The sequence below is a fragment of the Hypanus sabinus genome, chromosome 7, assembly GCF_030144855.1.
Source record: "Hypanus sabinus isolate sHypSab1 chromosome 7, sHypSab1.hap1, whole genome shotgun sequence".
Taxonomy (NCBI): domain Eukaryota; kingdom Metazoa; phylum Chordata; class Chondrichthyes; order Myliobatiformes; family Dasyatidae; genus Hypanus; species Hypanus sabinus.
In genome coordinates, this window is record NC_082712.1 from 178,016,344 (window position 1) to 178,032,630 (window position 16,287).

General features: G+C 39.2%; 2 protein-coding genes across 5 annotated transcripts in view; one reads left to right on the forward strand and one right to left on the reverse strand.

The window, feature by feature from the left end:
• dkk3b (dickkopf WNT signaling pathway inhibitor 3b) overlaps positions 1-12,556 on the forward strand; it is a 63,390-nt gene extending 50,834 nt beyond the window's left edge. Inside the window, exon 7 of one of the 2 annotated variants that reach the window (XM_059976224.1) lies at positions 12,327-12,342. In XM_059976224.1, the coding sequence (XP_059832207.1) occupies position 12,327 (1 nt within the window). In that variant the 3' untranslated portion in view covers positions 12,328-12,342. Of the gene's footprint in view, positions 1-12,326 lie in introns of both variants that reach the window. The other variant, XM_059976226.1, reaches the window with a different exon arrangement.
• The window catches only part of usp47 (ubiquitin specific peptidase 47), a 226,756-nt gene that overhangs the window by 15,849 nt on the left and 194,620 nt on the right, over positions 1-16,287 (reverse strand). For all 3 annotated transcript variants that reach the window (XM_059976219.1, XM_059976218.1, XM_059976217.1), the window contains exons 21-24: positions 11,692-11,867; positions 10,950-11,030; positions 4,925-5,040; positions 3,365-3,483 (exon numbers count right to left, since the gene is read on the reverse strand). In XM_059976219.1, coding sequence (XP_059832202.1) covers positions 3,365-3,483; positions 4,925-5,040; positions 10,950-11,030; positions 11,692-11,867 — 492 coding nt within the window. The remainder of the gene's footprint in view (positions 1-3,364; positions 3,484-4,924; positions 5,041-10,949; positions 11,031-11,691; positions 11,868-16,287) is intronic.

Consider the following 16,287-nt stretch of genomic DNA (forward strand, 5'->3'; position numbering starts at 1 on the left):
TCCCATAACCCTTAATTCCCTTACTTTGTAAAAACCTATCTGTTCCTGGGCAGAGAATTCCACAGATTCACCACTGTCTGGGAAAAACAGTTTCTCCTCATCTCCATTCTAAATCTTCTCCCCTGTATATAAAGGCAATGTCCCCTAGTTCTAGTCTCACCTACCAATGGAAACAATTTACCGACTTCGATCTTATCTACCCCTTTCAAAATTTTGTATGTTTCTATAAGATCCTGTCTCGTTCTTCTGAACTCCAGAGAGTATAGCCCCAGGTGACTCAATCTCTCCTCATAGGTTAACCCCTTCATCTCTGGAATCAACCTGGTGAACCTCCTCTGCACTGCCTCCAAAGTCAGTATATCCTTCCTCAAGTATGGAGACCAGAACTGCACACAGTACTCCAGGTGCAGCCTCACCAGTACGCTATATAGTTGCAGCATGACTTCCCTGCTCTTGAATTCAATCCCTCTTTTAATAAAGGGTAATTAATGTATAGTAATGTGCAAAGGTCTTAGGCACACACAATATAAATATAGATACCCAGGGTACCTAAGACTTTTGCACAATACTATACCGGACGATGCTGAGGACATTCTACGAGTCTGTGGTGGCCAGTGCTATCATGTTTGCTGTTGTGTGCTGGGGCAGCAGGCTGAGGGTAGCAAACACCAACAGAATCAACAAACTCATCTGTAAGGCCAGTGATGTTGTGGGGGTGGAACTGGACTCTCTGACGGTAGTGTCTGAAAAGAGGATGCTGTCCAAGTTGCATGTCATCTTGGACAATGTCTCCCATCCACTCCATAATGTACTGGTTAGGCACAGGAGTACGTTCAGCCAGAGACTCATTCCACCAAGATGCAACACTGAGCGTCATAGGAAGTCATTCCCGCCTGCGGCCATCAAACTTTACAACTCCTCCCTCGGAGTGCCAGACACCCTGAGCCAATATGCTGGTCCTGGACTTATTTCCACTTGGAATAATTTACTTATTATTATTTAATTATTTATGGTTTTATATTGCTATATTTCTACATTATTCTTGGTTGGTGTGACTGTAACGAAACCCAATTTCCCTCGGGATCGATAAGGTATGTCTGTCTGTCTGTTATGTATTGCTGCCAGAAAAAACCCCCACAAAGGATGTAAATAAGGATGTAGGCAAAAGGCGGGCAACTATAGGCCAGTTACATTAACATCTGTAGTCTGGAAAATGCTTGAAGCTTTCATTAAGGAAGACATAGCGGAACATTTAGAAAGGAGTAGTTCCATTAGACAGACACAGCATGGATTCAGAAAGGGCAGATCCTGTTTGACAAACTTACTGGAGTTCTTTGAGGACTTAATGAGTGCAGTGAATAGAGGGGAACAGGTGGATGTCGTATACTTAGATTTCCAGAAGGAGTTTGATAAGGTGTCGCACAAGAGACTTATAAAGAAGATATGGATGCATGGAGTTGGAGGATGTGTATTGGCATGGATAATAGATTGGTTAACCAATAGAAGGCAGAGAGTTGGTATGAATGGGTGCTTCTCCGATTGGCAGTCAGTGGTGGGTTGCGTGCCGCAGGGGTCGGTGCTGTTTACCATTTACATTAATGATTTGGAAGACGGGACTGAGTGCAGCACAGCAAAATTTGCTGATGACACTAAACTAAGCGGAAAAGCAAATTGTACAGAGGATGTGGAGAGTCTGCAGAGGGATATAGATAGGTTCAATGAGTGGGCCAAGGTCTGGCAGATGGAATATAACATTGGTAAATGTGAGATCATCCACTTTGGAAGGAATAATAGAAGAACAGATTATTATTTAAATAGTGAAAGATTGCAGCATGCTGTTGAGCAGAGGGACTTGGGAGTGCTCGTTCATGAATCGCAAAAATTTGACTTGCAGGTACAACAGGTTATTAAGAAGGCAAATGGAACGTTGGCCTTCATTGCTAGAGGGATTGAATTCAAGAGCAGAGAGGTAATGATGCAACTATACAGGGTAAGGTGAGGCTGCGCCTGGAGTACTGTGTGCAGTTCTGGTCTCCGTACTTGAGGAAGGATATACTGGCTTTGGAGGCAGTGCAGAAGAGGTTCACCAGGTCGATTCTAGAGATAAAGGGGTTAACCTATGAGGAGAGATTGAGTTGCCTGGGACTATACTCTCTGGAGTTCAGAAGAATGAGACAGGATCTTATAGAAACATACAAAATTTTGAAAGGGGTAGATAAGATAGAAGTAGGAAAGTTGTTTCCATTGATAGATGAGACTATTTAACGAGGGGACATTGCCTCTATATTCAGGGGAGAAGATTGAGGATGGAGATGAGGATAAACTGTTTTTCCCAGAGGGTGGTGAATCTGTGGAATTCTCTGCCCAGGGAAACAGTTGAGGCTTCTTCAATAAATCTATTTAAGATACAGTTAGATAGATTTTTACACAGTATGGGAATTAAGAGCTATGGAGAAAAGGCAGGTAGATGGAGCTGAGTTTATGGACAGATCAGCCATGATCTTACTGAATGGCGGGGCAGGCTCAATGGGCCAGATGGCCTACTCCAGCTCCTATTTCTCATGTTCTTATGTTGTGTTCGAATATCAAGATGTGTGAGTGATGATAAACCTGATTCTGATATGGGTCTCTGTTGTGGACTGAAAGTTGGAAAGGGCCAAGGCGAGGGAAATTATCGTTGGGAAAAGGGGAAGGGAGAAGGAAGTACTAGAGACATTCTGTAATGATCAATAAACCAGTTGTCTGGAATCAAATGCCCTTTGCCTGGTGTCACAGGGGTGAGTGTGCCTGCACCCGTGCCACCACCCCCACCCCGCCTCTGGCGCTCCTCTGCCACCCTTCCTGCAGCACTCCACCCTCCTTTGGTCCCGCCAGATTTACATACTTGTTCTCTGCTCCACAATGACAAATATAGTACCGTGTACCCTAGCTACATCTTTTTTTTAAAGTCTTTTGCATAGGACTGTATTTGATCTCACCAATATTTAAACAAAGCCAACAATCTACAGAATTACTCCCCAAGTCTACTGCCTTGCATTAAACTGTGTTTCCCCAGACTGACCTATACTAATTTAATTGGTTTGGCACAACATTGTGGGTTAAAGGGCTTGTTTCTGTGCTGTACCGTTCTATGTTCCAAGGGCTCCTTGTCTTTACATGTTAATTTAAAATTCATCATATTCAGTCTGAGTCCCAACATGAACTCCTCCAATGACTCTTCAGTTCAGTAGCTTCCTGTCCTCCTGTATAGTGGCCTATTGCCTCATCACTGGTGGATACGTCTTCAGATGTATCAGATCTCAAATGTCCTTCCCAAGGAAGATTGCCGTTAAAATCTAGAATGTCTTTCCCTGAGGAAGCTTACCATTAAGTGCCTCGAGGAAAACCTCCCAGTTGCTTGAGATGTTAATGTCATTCTCGTAGACATGGTAATCCAGAAAGATTGTTCCAGGATTCTTCCAAGTCTTTTTCCTCAGCCTAAACCTGTCACACATGATGAGAAATTGTCAATCAATGTACTACAGGAAGGTGCAGTAACGTACAAATGGACTAACATCATGAAGGATCCCACTCACCTTGTTTGTGGACTGTTTGTCTCATTCCCAGCAGGAAGCATCCACACCAGGACCACCAGACTCAAAAAACAGATACTTTCCCCAAGTAGTAAGGCTGATCAACATCACCAACTCATCTCTCCACAGCCCCAACCACCACTACTTTATTATTTCCTGTTAGACACCTTTTGTATTGACACCCCTGTGCCGTCACTTTATGGACAGACAATCAATCTGTGCATATAAATTATCTTATGTATTTATATTTATTGCATTTTTATTATTGTGTTCTTTATCTTATTGTGTTTTTTTTAGCTGCATCGGATCCGGAGAAACAGTTATTTTGTTTTTCTTTACACTTGGGTATTAAAACGGCATTGAACAATCTTGAAATCATTAGATTAGTTACAAACTGCTGCAATTTTTGACAGTCACTATTCATCTACCAGTTCCTGAACCATACTCCATGAAGCTTCAAGTTCCTGGGTGTCAACATTTCTGAAGATCTATCTTAGGCCCATTACACTGATGTAATTATAAATAAGATATGCCAGCAGCTATATTTCATTTGGAGTTGGCGGAGGTTTGGTACGTCACCAAAGACTCTAACAAATTTCTATAGATGTACTGAGGAAAGCATTCTAAATGGTTCCATCAGCATTTGGTATGGAGGTGCCACTGTACTAGATCGCAAAAGGCTGCAGTGGGGTGTAAACATAACCAGTTCTATCATGGACACAGTGACCTGGATTCAATTCCCGTCACTGTCTGTTAGGTTAGTACGTTCTCTCTGAAACCATGTGTGTTTCCTCCAGGCGTTCCAGTTTCCTTCCACATTCCAAAGGCGTACAAATTAGAGTTAGCAAGTAGTGGATATGTTACGCTGGTGCTGGAAACATGGCAACACTCACAGATAGCCTCCAGCACATCCTCGGACTGTGCTGGTCGTTGATGGTAAACCAGGTGAGGGCTGCAGGCAGGATTCATACCCTGGTGAGATAGGGACATGCCTGTCCTCGCAGGTGAAATCAGCTCTGGCAGACTGTGCAATGAGATCAAATAGTGAGATCCAAAGCCAGGAAGACAGTACTGCAATGCTCCGTGGAGAGGAAAGGGCATAATGAGGCACAGAAGAGTGACAGTCATCCACTGCAACCAAGGAAGGCCCCAGTTTATGTCGACTACTTGTTCCACCGGACCCGGACGTCTGAGATCAAGAGAGTAGAACCGTCCCAGTGTAATAGCTTTTCCATTTTAAGAACTTCCCCACACAAGTATCCTGTCATTGCTGGATACGACGGAGAACCAGCACCTCAATTGTTCAGAAACAGACACCTAGTTCTTCTGTTATGTTTCACTTAATTTCCTACCTGTCGATGCTGAGATCGAGGCCACACTGCTCTCTCAGCTGTGGCAGAAGTTCCTCCTTTGACTGACGCACTGTCATGCCTTTAGCAAACACAGCATCGAGGAGAAATTTACAAGGCTGTAATATAAGAGCACATATACGGTATATGCAAAATAATCTTTGATGGAAATATGATTCTGGTTTGAAATTTATTAAAGACTAAACATTCTTGTCTGGACCAAACTCTTACTATTTACAGTAATAAAGGTACATCAGAATATTGGCCTTGTGTCCCGGAGAAATCAGACTTTTCAAATGTATTTATTCAGGCAAAATGGATGAAATATTTACTGCCCATATCCCAAGTTGTCCAGAAACATTGATTCAATCACAAAGTAGAAAATGAGTCAATTACAGATAGAAAGGGAAAGGTTGAATAGTTAAGGACTATATTCCCCGGTGCATAGGAGAATGAGGGGAGATTTAATAGAGGCATAGTACCAAAGAATTCACTCCCCTTCGAAGATTTCATGTTTTATTGTTTTACAACATTGAATAACAGTAGATTTATGTAAAGGGGGTTTCTTCTTTTTTTCTTTGTTACTGTTGGGAAAGGGTTTCTTTGTTTAGTTAAAAGCAGGAATGTTTCTTTGTTACGAGAGAGTGCTGGAAGCTTGTTTGTTAAAATTTACTGATAACGAGAATGGTATTCCTTTGTAAACCAAATGGGGATTAATGTTCTTTCTTCTGAGTCTGTAAGCTTTTGGGGAGATCGGCACGAGGGGGTCGAGAGAGTTCGCAATGCTATAAGCTGGGCGAGGATCGGACCTCATGCGGAGGTCCGAGACCGGGAGGTACTCTGAGGAGGGGGGGATGAAGCTAGATGTGCTTGGTTGACTACTCGGAGGGTCCTGAGCTGCAAGTCGAGGAGTTTGGAGGGTCCTGAGCTGCAAGTCGAGGAGTTTGGAGGGTCCTGAGCTGCGAGTCGAGGAGTTCGGAGGGGATCCAATGGTGGCCAGAAGACTTCAGTAATTGAGCTCCAATGGTTGTGCACGAAGTGGTTTGGACTTTGATAAGTTTGGCGCCTTTTCTTTATTTTTTCTCTTCATATATACTGTATCGTTATTGATCACTTAGTTATAGTAACCGTTATAAATTGTACTCATTTAATCGCATATGGTGTACTGTCTGTTTTTGGGCGAGGCGGGGACATCACACAGCATCCACACCAGCTGATTACCCAGTTTGACGGGGCCGAAGGCTACTCCCCCTAGACGGGAACGAGCTGAGTGAGCCTGAGGTGACCCGGGGGGGGGTTACATTTAATTTGGCTTTTTTTTTTTGACAATGATCAACTGAAAAAGATTCTTTCATGTCAAAGTGAAACAGATCTCTACAAACAAAACACAAAATTACTGATCGTTTAAGTATTCACCCCCTTTAATAAGCCACACCAAATCATCACTGCAGCCAATGGTTTTCGAAGTCACATAATTAGTTAAATGGAAATCACCTGTGTGCAGTCAAGGTGTTTCAATTGTTTATAGTAAAAATACACCTGTGGCTGGACGGTCCAACTGCTGGAGAGTCAGTATTCTGGCAAAAACTACACTATAAAGACAAAAGAACTCTTCAAGCAACTCAGTAAAAAGGTTTCTGAAAAGCACGTCAGGAGATGGATACAAGAAAACTTCCAAGTCATTGAATATCCCTTGGAGCACAGTTAAGTCAATCATCAAGAAATGGAAAGAATATGGCACAGCTGTAAATCTGCCTACAGCAGGCTGTCCTCAAAAATGGCATATGATCGTGCAAAAGGGGACTAGTGAGGGAGGCCAGCACGAGACCTCTGACAACTCCAGAGGAGTTTCAAGCTTCAGTGGCTGAGATGGAAGAAACTGCACATACAACTGTTGCTCGGGTGCTTTACCAGTCGCAGCTTTATGGGAGAGTGGCAAAGAGAAAGCCATCTTGGCTAGTGTTTGCCAAAAGGCACGTGGGAGACTCTGAAGTCAGCTAGAAGGTGGTCCTATGGTCTGACGAAACCAACACTGAGCTTTTTGGCCATAACACTAAATGCTACGTTTGTGTAAACCAAACACCACACATCATCAAGAAGACACTATCCCTTCCGTGAAGCATAGTGGTGGCTGCATCATGCTGTGGGGATGCTTCACTACAGCAGGCCCTGGAAAGCTTGTGAAGGTAGAAGGTAAAATGAATGCAGCAAAATACAGGGAAATCCTGGAGGAAAACCTTATGCATTTTGCAAAAGAACTGTGACTTGGGAGAAGATTTGTTTTCCAGTAAGACAACGACCCCAGTGTAAAGCCAAAGCTACACAGGAACGGTTTAAAAACAAAGTCTACATCCTGGAGTGGCCAAGCCAGAGTCCAGACCTCAATCCAACTGAGAATTTGTGGCTGGACTTGAAAAGAAATCTGACAGAGCTTGAGCAGTTTGTGAAGAAGAATGGGGAAAAACTGCACTGTCCAGATGTGTAAAGCTGATAGAGACCGATCCACACAGACTCAAGGCTATAATTGTTGCCAAACAATCTTCTAATTGCTGACATGAAAGGGGTGAATACTTACACAATCAGCTAATTTGTGTTTAAAGATTGTAATAAATTTAGACCAATTTTATAGAAATTTGTTTTCACTTTGACACAAGGGAGTCTGTTTTGTTAATCAGTGTCAAAAAAGCCAAATTAAATCCACCGTGATTCAATGTTGTAAAACAATGAAACATGAAAACTTCCTGCGGGGGGGGGGGGGGGGGGAGAGAGCTGAATACTTTTTATAGGCACTGGAAACAAAATTATGAAGGGTATAGATAGATAAAAGCAAGCAGGCTTCTTCCACTGGGGTTGGGTGAGACTAGAAATAGAGGTCATAGGTTAAGTTTGAAAGGTGAAATATTTAAGGGGAATATGATGAGAACTTTTCTCAGGGTGGCATGAGTGTGGAATGAACAGAAGTGATGCATGCAGGCTTGAACATAACTAAGAGAAGTTTGGTTAAGTTCATGGATGGGACAGGTATGAACTGCTACGGTCCACGTCGATGGGACTTGGCAGAATAACAGATCGGCATAGACTAGGTAGGCTGAAGGGCCTGTTTCTGAGTAAACCAAAGCTTTTAGAAAAAATATTAAAGCCAGCCACTGCCAGTCATTTCACTATTTACATGAAGGTTGACATGGTTGCTCATTTGAGGCCTCAGCTGATCACTGAAGGCTGCCGTGGATCCACCTACAGGTTCACTTTTAAGGACTCTACAACCCAGGATAGTGAATCTGTGGAATTCATTGCAAAGACGGCTATGGAGGCAGCGATCGATAGGTTTTTGATTAGTCAGGGTGTGAAAGGTTACAAGAAGGCAGGCGAATGGGGTTGAGAGGGAAAATAAAACAGCCATGATGGAATGGCAGAAGAGACTAGATGGGCTGAATCACCTATTTCTTATGGCCTTATGTTCTCAACATTTACTTATGTGTTACTTTGTATTTGCAGTTTGTCTTCTTTTGCACATTGGTTGTTTGTCATTCTTTGTGTAGTTTTTCCACTGAAAATGCCTGTGACCTATATATACCATGGTAATAAATTTACCTATGTCACACAGACTCAGAGTAAATTGAATGTGGAGGAGTCTGCTCAGTAAAATGTCTGTGGGGTGCAGAGGGTAATTTGCTACCCCTCCCTGTTACTCCCATGCTTCTTCCAACCTCTGCATAACAGCAAACTGACCACAGTGACTTTCCCCAAGCATGAAGACTAATCAACACCTCCACCCCTCCACATCCCCAACCACCATTCTTTATCATTTCCATAAGACCATAATATATAGGAGTAGAATTAGGCCATTCAGCCCATCAAGCCTGCCAGTTTCCCTCTCAGCCCCATTCTCCTGCCTTCTTCCCGAATCCCCTCATGCTCTGACAAATCAAGAATTTATTAACCCTTGCCTTAAATTTACACAAGGTCTTGGCCTCCACAGCCGCCTGAGGCAATGAATTCCACAGATCCACCACTCTCTGGCTAAAGAAATTCCTCCTCTTCTCCATTCTAAAAGAACGCCTCTCTATTCTGAGGCTGTGCGCCCTGGTCTTAGACTCCCCCACCATCAGAAACATCCTCTCCATCTCCACTCTCTCGAGGCTTTTCACCATTCGTTAGGTTTCAATGAGGCCACTCTTAATTCTTCTGAATTCCAGTCAGTAGAGACCCAGAGCCCTCAAACACTCCTCATATGATAAGCCTTTCAAAACCGGAATCATCTTTATGAACCTCCTTTGAACCCTCTTCAATGTCAGCACATCTTTTTTTATATAAGGGGCCCAAAACTGCTCAACACTCCAAGCGAGGCCTCACCAGTGACAGGTTTGCTTTTATATTCTAGTCCTGTCAGAGTCACCATATGTTCAGACACTCATGTCGAGCGCTATTTCATGGACGTACAATCAATGTATACATATCTTACATATTTACCTTTTTTTTATTATTGTGTTTGTTATCTTTTTTTGTTGTATCGAATCTGGAGTAACAATTATTTCATTCTCTTTTACACTCGTATCCTCAAAGAGAATCACGCCTTGCCATGGTTTGGAGGCTTGCGTGCCTCAATGACCCAGACAGCTCTGCTGGCTAGAGTCAGGGCTTTATGCTTTGGCTCTTGGTAGGGTCACCAATGCCAAAAAGATCAAAGGGTAGAGGCCAGACTAGACTAGTTCACCTGTTCTCCAAGTTCAGGGGTTCAGCTCTGGGCTAACAACCCTGACAGGTCAAACAAAACTTATGGGAACAGCAACGAAGAATCCTTCTACATCTGTGAGGACCCTGAATCACATGTGGGGCACAACAGAGAAGATGACCAAGGATAGAAGGAGGACCTTCATCACCGCTCTAAACGCTACTTGCGTAATAGGCAATAAACTACAAATGTATACTGGAAATGACATTAAACAATTCTAAATCAATTCTGTAACTGCCCTTCAACAGAGAAGGAGATGGAGCTCACGGGGACTGGCTAGATCTGCACACCTTCATGTTCAGGTGTTTCAGGAATTGTAGCCGGAAATATTTTACACACTCTCAAGTAACCAATGACACTGGAATGTTATTTCACTAGTTAAATGGCAACTGAAAAAGAAAATTGTGAAAATATCTACTCCGGCTGCAAGGCTTTAACATCCACACAAACATTTATCATGGATCAATTCTCCATTTTTACTATGCCACTGGGAATTTTAAAATGAACTAGCAATGGCTGCATTCACATAAAGATGTAATGGGTCCCACGGGTTGTATTTTACTCTATTCCAAATTATTTTTAAAACATGGTTTATCAGGTGCTTATATGACCACCAAGACAGCCAAAAATACCAAGATGTAACTAGAAATCACAAACTCATCTATATTCCAAATAGTCAACTAAGTTTGAACAAGGCATCCATTGATTGGGATTGACCATGGATGTTATGTCCTAACTACCTATGTATATGTAAGCCAAGGCAGAACAATAAGGAGAGCAAGCTGTTGCCTATGCAGTAGGTTTCCCCTCTCCTCGCAGCTGATGAATCCAAAGGAATGGCAGAAATCGATATCAGTTTAGCACCAGAAGTGTCACTGAAGTTGCTAGCAAATGTTGAATTCCATGTAGGACTGCCTCAGGGACTTCAGCTCTGGATTTTTGTCAGAGTTTACTCCCAAAGCTTTCCCGGTGAGTGAGTTTAGCCACAAGTCAGTGGAGGCTTGAGTTCAGAGCTTTTCTTCTCCTAGATGAGCCACCAACCCCACAGCTGAAAAGCCCCATCTGGCCAAAGGGAATTAAGTTCACAATAGAGATAATTAAATCTGCATCAATATTCCATCAATTGCTTTATATACAGAAAATTAATTCACCTCGATTTAATCACTGACCAACAGTCTCCCTTTCTGGTCCTGAGCTCACTCTGCACATCAAAGGCTTGAGCACGGACAGAAGGCTGGCTGATCAAGGGCTTCTTCAAGTCTGTGACGAAGTTTAAGCAAATTTAACTAGGCTTACCTCTGGATCATTCACCAGCAGCTGGTACACTTTAACACGATATTCTCCTTTCCGCAGAGCTCTCCCAAGTCGAATAGTTATCTAGAGGTTTGTTTTTAAAGAAAGGATTTTTATAATATCAAATTATAATTATCATTAAAGATTAGCAACTATACGATCACTTTGCACTGAAGTGGGCTTTGTTTATTTTTCCTGCTTTAACTGTGTTCTAGTACCACAACTTTATCATTTCCTGTCAGTCACCTCCTGTGCCTGGCATGTGTGCACGTATGAAACGTTTTTTATTATTGTGTTCTTTATCTGACTTTTTTGTGCTGCATTGGATCCAGAGTAACAATTACTTTGTTCTCCTTTACACTGGTGACATTAAACAATCTTGAATAATTGGTTTAATTTATGTTTTTCTTGTGAATGCTGCTTATCCGATGTTGCTTGCTGGTGATGCTGCTGCATGTCTCTTCCTGCCACTGTCTATAAGGAGTTTCTATGTTCTCCAGGTGCTTAGGTTTCCTCCCACAGTCCAAAGGCATACTAGTTAGTCGGTTAATTAGTCTTCGCAAATTGTCCCATGATTACACTAGGATTAAATCAGGAGATTGCTTGGCATTTCTGTGTGTTACTTGGGGATAAAGTAATTTTTAAATCTTTGCAGAGCTAATTCATCAGATGTAAAATAGTTAAATGTACAACTTAAAACATAGGCCTCAGCAACACTGGATTAACATTGAATTCCAGTTCTCACCTTATTGTCATCAGAGAATGATGAAAGAGTTTCACTTAATCGAACACTCTCAAACTCCTGGCTGTTAGCATAGACTCGGAAGATCTTAAACTGGGACGATGGAACTCCGATATAAGGCTCCAACTGCTGCTTGAATGCAGCCAGGGTGATGCGTTTATCAACAAACACCAACAAATCTGCAAAAGTAAAATTGATACAAGAACACAGTAAATAAACAGTAAGTTAAGGGCATACAGTATTAGCACAATTACCACTCAGTCAAAACGTCTGCTTTGGTTTGCGTAGTAAGTGTTTTTGTAAAGGCTACAGTCAGAGTGGAACAGGATTATTACTGCGTCGCCACAGGACCTGTTATCACAATATCTCTTTAACCAAGCTGACTGCTGGCTCACTAGACTCAGTTCCAGTATGCATAACACTCAACCTCAGAAAGACAAAGGAAGTGGAATTGTTTTATTATGTCATTCTATAAACTATATGTAAAATAAACTTCTTACTATTTTGGTACGCGACAATAATAAACCAATACAATATATGTATTGAGGTGGAAGTGCACCTCCACCAGGATAAAGCATCACCTACTCTGATGGATAAGTCATGTCTTCCAGATGCCTAACTTGCGTCTCTCCAAACAGATCCTTTACGCCCAGTTGGAGGAAGGTCAAAGATAATGTCAAAACAGGCCCGTAGAAATTCAACTTTACACCAAAGAACTGGGAAGACACTGCACTCCATAGATACACCTGGAGGAAATCTGTGCAAGAGGGAGTTGTGCTACATGAGAGTTAAGTGGTGGTTGCTAAATGACAGACTGAATAACCAACCACAGCCACCACACACACTGTCGACACAGCACCCGAATATGTGAATCCTGGATTGGCCTCCAGAACCACTGAGGACCCACGAATGAACAATCCCTTAGGAGAACACCATATTTGACTCAAGTGACTGTACCACTACTAACATGTATTGAAGTACAGTGAAGTTTGTCACAGTCACATTTATCATCAGATTCAGATTTATCACATGTACATTGAAACATACCAGTAAAATGTGCCGTTTGCATCAACGACCAAGGCCATCTTTTTTTTTTTGAAAACTTTTTTTATTGCATTTTTAAGTAGTTACAAAATGAAGTATGAAAAAAAATGTATATAACCCTTCCCCCCTCCCCCCTAACTGCCCTATAGAAAAAAAAAGAGAAAGAGAAAAAAAAGAAAGAAAGAGAGATTGTCTGGTTGTTGGAAGATCTCCATGGAATTCAGAAAAACTTTAATATGTATATTTATTTCTTTCCCCAAATGACCAATTGTTTCATCTTCAGAGCATCTATAGATTTAATCCTGTCTTTTGTAAATAAGGGCTCCAAATTTTCAGAAATGTTTCATATTTATCTCTTAAATTATAAGTAATTTTTTCTAATGGAATACAACCATAGATTTCTTTCTTCCAAGAGTCTATACTTAAATATGTATCCGATTTCCAAGTAACTGCAATCGCTTTTTTGGCTACTGCCAGTGCAATTTTTATAAATTCTTTCTGGTATTTATTTAGTTTGAGTTTTGGTTTTATCCCTTCAATATCACCTAATAAGAGTAATATTGGATTATGAGGAAATTGTGTTCCTGTAATTTGTTCCAGTAAGAGTCTTAAATTTGTCCAAAAAGGTTGAATTTTAGAACAAGACCATGTAGAATGTAAAAAAGTACCAGTTTCCTGGTTACATCGGAAACACTGATCCGATAAGTTTGGATTTAATTTATTTATTTTTTGTGGTGTAATATATAATTGATGTAGAAAATTATACTGCACTAATCTTAACCGAACATTTATTGTATTTGTCATACTATCAAGACATAGTCTTGACCAATTTGTTTCTTCAATTTTAATATTCAAATCACTTTCCCATTTTTGTCTTGACTTATGGATTCCTTGTTTAATTGCCTGTTTTTGAATCAAATTATACATACAAGATATAAATTTTTTAATATTTCCTTTTTGAATTAAAATTTCTATTTCATTAGGTTTCGGCAATAACATTGTTTGACCTAATTTTTCTCTTAAATAAGCCCTTAATTGAAAGTAACAAAATAAAGTGTTATTTGATACTTTATATTTATTCTTTAATTGATCAAATGACATTAATATACCTCCTTCAAAACAATTCCCTATATATCTAATCCCTTTTTGAATCCAATTATATAAAAGTTGATTGTCCATTGTGAAAGGAATAAGTCTATTTTGAATTAAAGATCTCTTTGCTAATAAAGATGTTTTTGTCTCATCATCAACATTTATCTTATTCCATAAATCAATCAAATGTTTTAATATAGGAGATTCTTTCTTTTCCTGTATCCATTTAGATTCCCATTTATATATAAAATCTTCTGGTACGTTTTCTCCTATTTTATCTAGTTCTAATCTAACCCATGCCGGTTTATCTTTCTCGAAAAAAGATGCAATAAATCTAAGTTGATTTGCTTTATAATAATTCTTAAAATTTGGAAGTTGTAATCCTCCTAGATCAAATTTCCATGTCAATTTTTCCAACGATATTCTTGACATTTTACCTTTCCAGAGAAATTTCCTCACATATTTGTTTAACTCTTGAAAAAACTTCTGGGGTAATTGTATTGGTAATGATTGAAATAAATATTGTAGTCTAGGGAATATATTCATTTTTATAGTATTTACTCTACCTACTAATGTTATTGGTAATGCCATCCATTTATCAAGATCTTCCTGAATTTTTTTCAAAAGTGGTAAATAATTTAATTTGTATAAGTTTTTTATGTCATTATCAACTCTTATACCTAAATATTTTATACCATTTGCTGGCCATCTAAATTGAGTTATTAATCGACATTGATTATAATCTCCTTTAGTAAGAGGTAAAATTTCACTTTTATCCCAATTTATTTTATAACCCGATATTTTCCCATATTCTTCTAATCTATAAGATAATTTGCGTAGTGAATGTAATGGATCTGTTAAATAAAGTAGAACATCATCAGCAAATAAGTTAATCTTGTATTCTTCCTGATTAACTCTGAAACCCTTAATATCTGGGTCCATTCTAATTAATTCAGCTAGTGGTTCTATTGCCAACACAAACAAAGCAGGTGATAATGGGCAACCTTGCCTAGTTGATCTTGTTAACTGAAATGATGTTGAAATTTGACCATTTGTCACTACTTTAGCTTTGGGATTAGTATTTAAGGTTTTAATCCATTTTATAAATGATGTTCCTAATCCATATTTTTCCAATACCTTAAATAAAAAATCCCATTCCAATCTATCAAATGCTTTTTCTGCATCTAAAGCAACTGGCACACTCATTTCCTCCCTCTTTTGCGCTAAATGGATTATACTAAATAACCGGGTTACATTATCTGCCGATTGTCTATTTTTGATAAATCCTGTTTGATCCATATGCACTAATTTTGGTAAGCATTTAGATAATCTATTAGATAAGATTTTTGCTATTATTTTATAATCGGTGTTTAATAAAGAAATAGGTCTATATGATGCTGGTTTAAAAGGTCTCTATCTTTTTTTGGCAATACTATTAAAATAGCTGTTGAAAAAGATTCTGGAAGTTTATGTGTTCTTTCCGCTTGATATATTAACTCCATAAAAGGAGGAATTAATAAATCTTTAAACTTTTTATAAAATTCAGGTGTAAAACCATCTTCTCCTGGAGATTTATTACTTTGAAGTGATCCCAAAGCTTCTTCAACTTTCTTCAATGTAAAAGGCGTATCTAATCCCTTCTGTTCTTCTGTATTTAATTTTGGAAGAGTTATTTGTGATAAAAATTCTTCTATCTTAACATCATCATTCTTTGATTCTGATTTATACAACTCAGAATAAAAATTCTTAAAAGCCTCATTAATTTCTAGAGGCTTATAAGTAATTTCATTCACTTTTGTTCGAATTGCATTTATTGTTTTGGAAATCTGATCTGTTTTTAACTGCCATGCAAGAACTTTATGTGATCTTTCACCTAGTTCATAATATCTCTGTTTAGTTCTCATAATTGCTTTTTCTGTTCTATATTTCTGGAGTGTATTATATTTTAACTTCTTATTAATAAGTTGTCTTCGTTTTTCTTCTGTCATATTTCTTTGAGATTCTTTTTCTAATTTTATAATCTCTTTTTCCAATTGATCTATTTCTATCATTTATTCCTTCTTAATTTTAGAAGTATAACTTATTATCTGGCCTCTCAAATATGCTTTCATTGCTTCCCACAATATAAATTTATCATCAACTGAATGTAAATTTGTATCTAAAAAGAACTGAATCTGCTTTTTCATAAAATCACAAAAATCTTGATGTTTTAGTAGAATTGAATTAAATCTCCATCTATAAATTGATTCCTCTTTATCTATCATTATCATTGTCATTATTAAAGGAGAGTGATCAGACAATATTCTTGCTTTATATTCCATATTTTTCACTCTACTTGAGTATTTGTTGATAATAGGAAAAAATCTATCCTTGAGTATGTTTTATGTCTATTTGAATAGAATGAATAATCCCTTTCTTTTGGATTGATTCTTCTCCATATATCAATCAAATTTAAATCTTTCA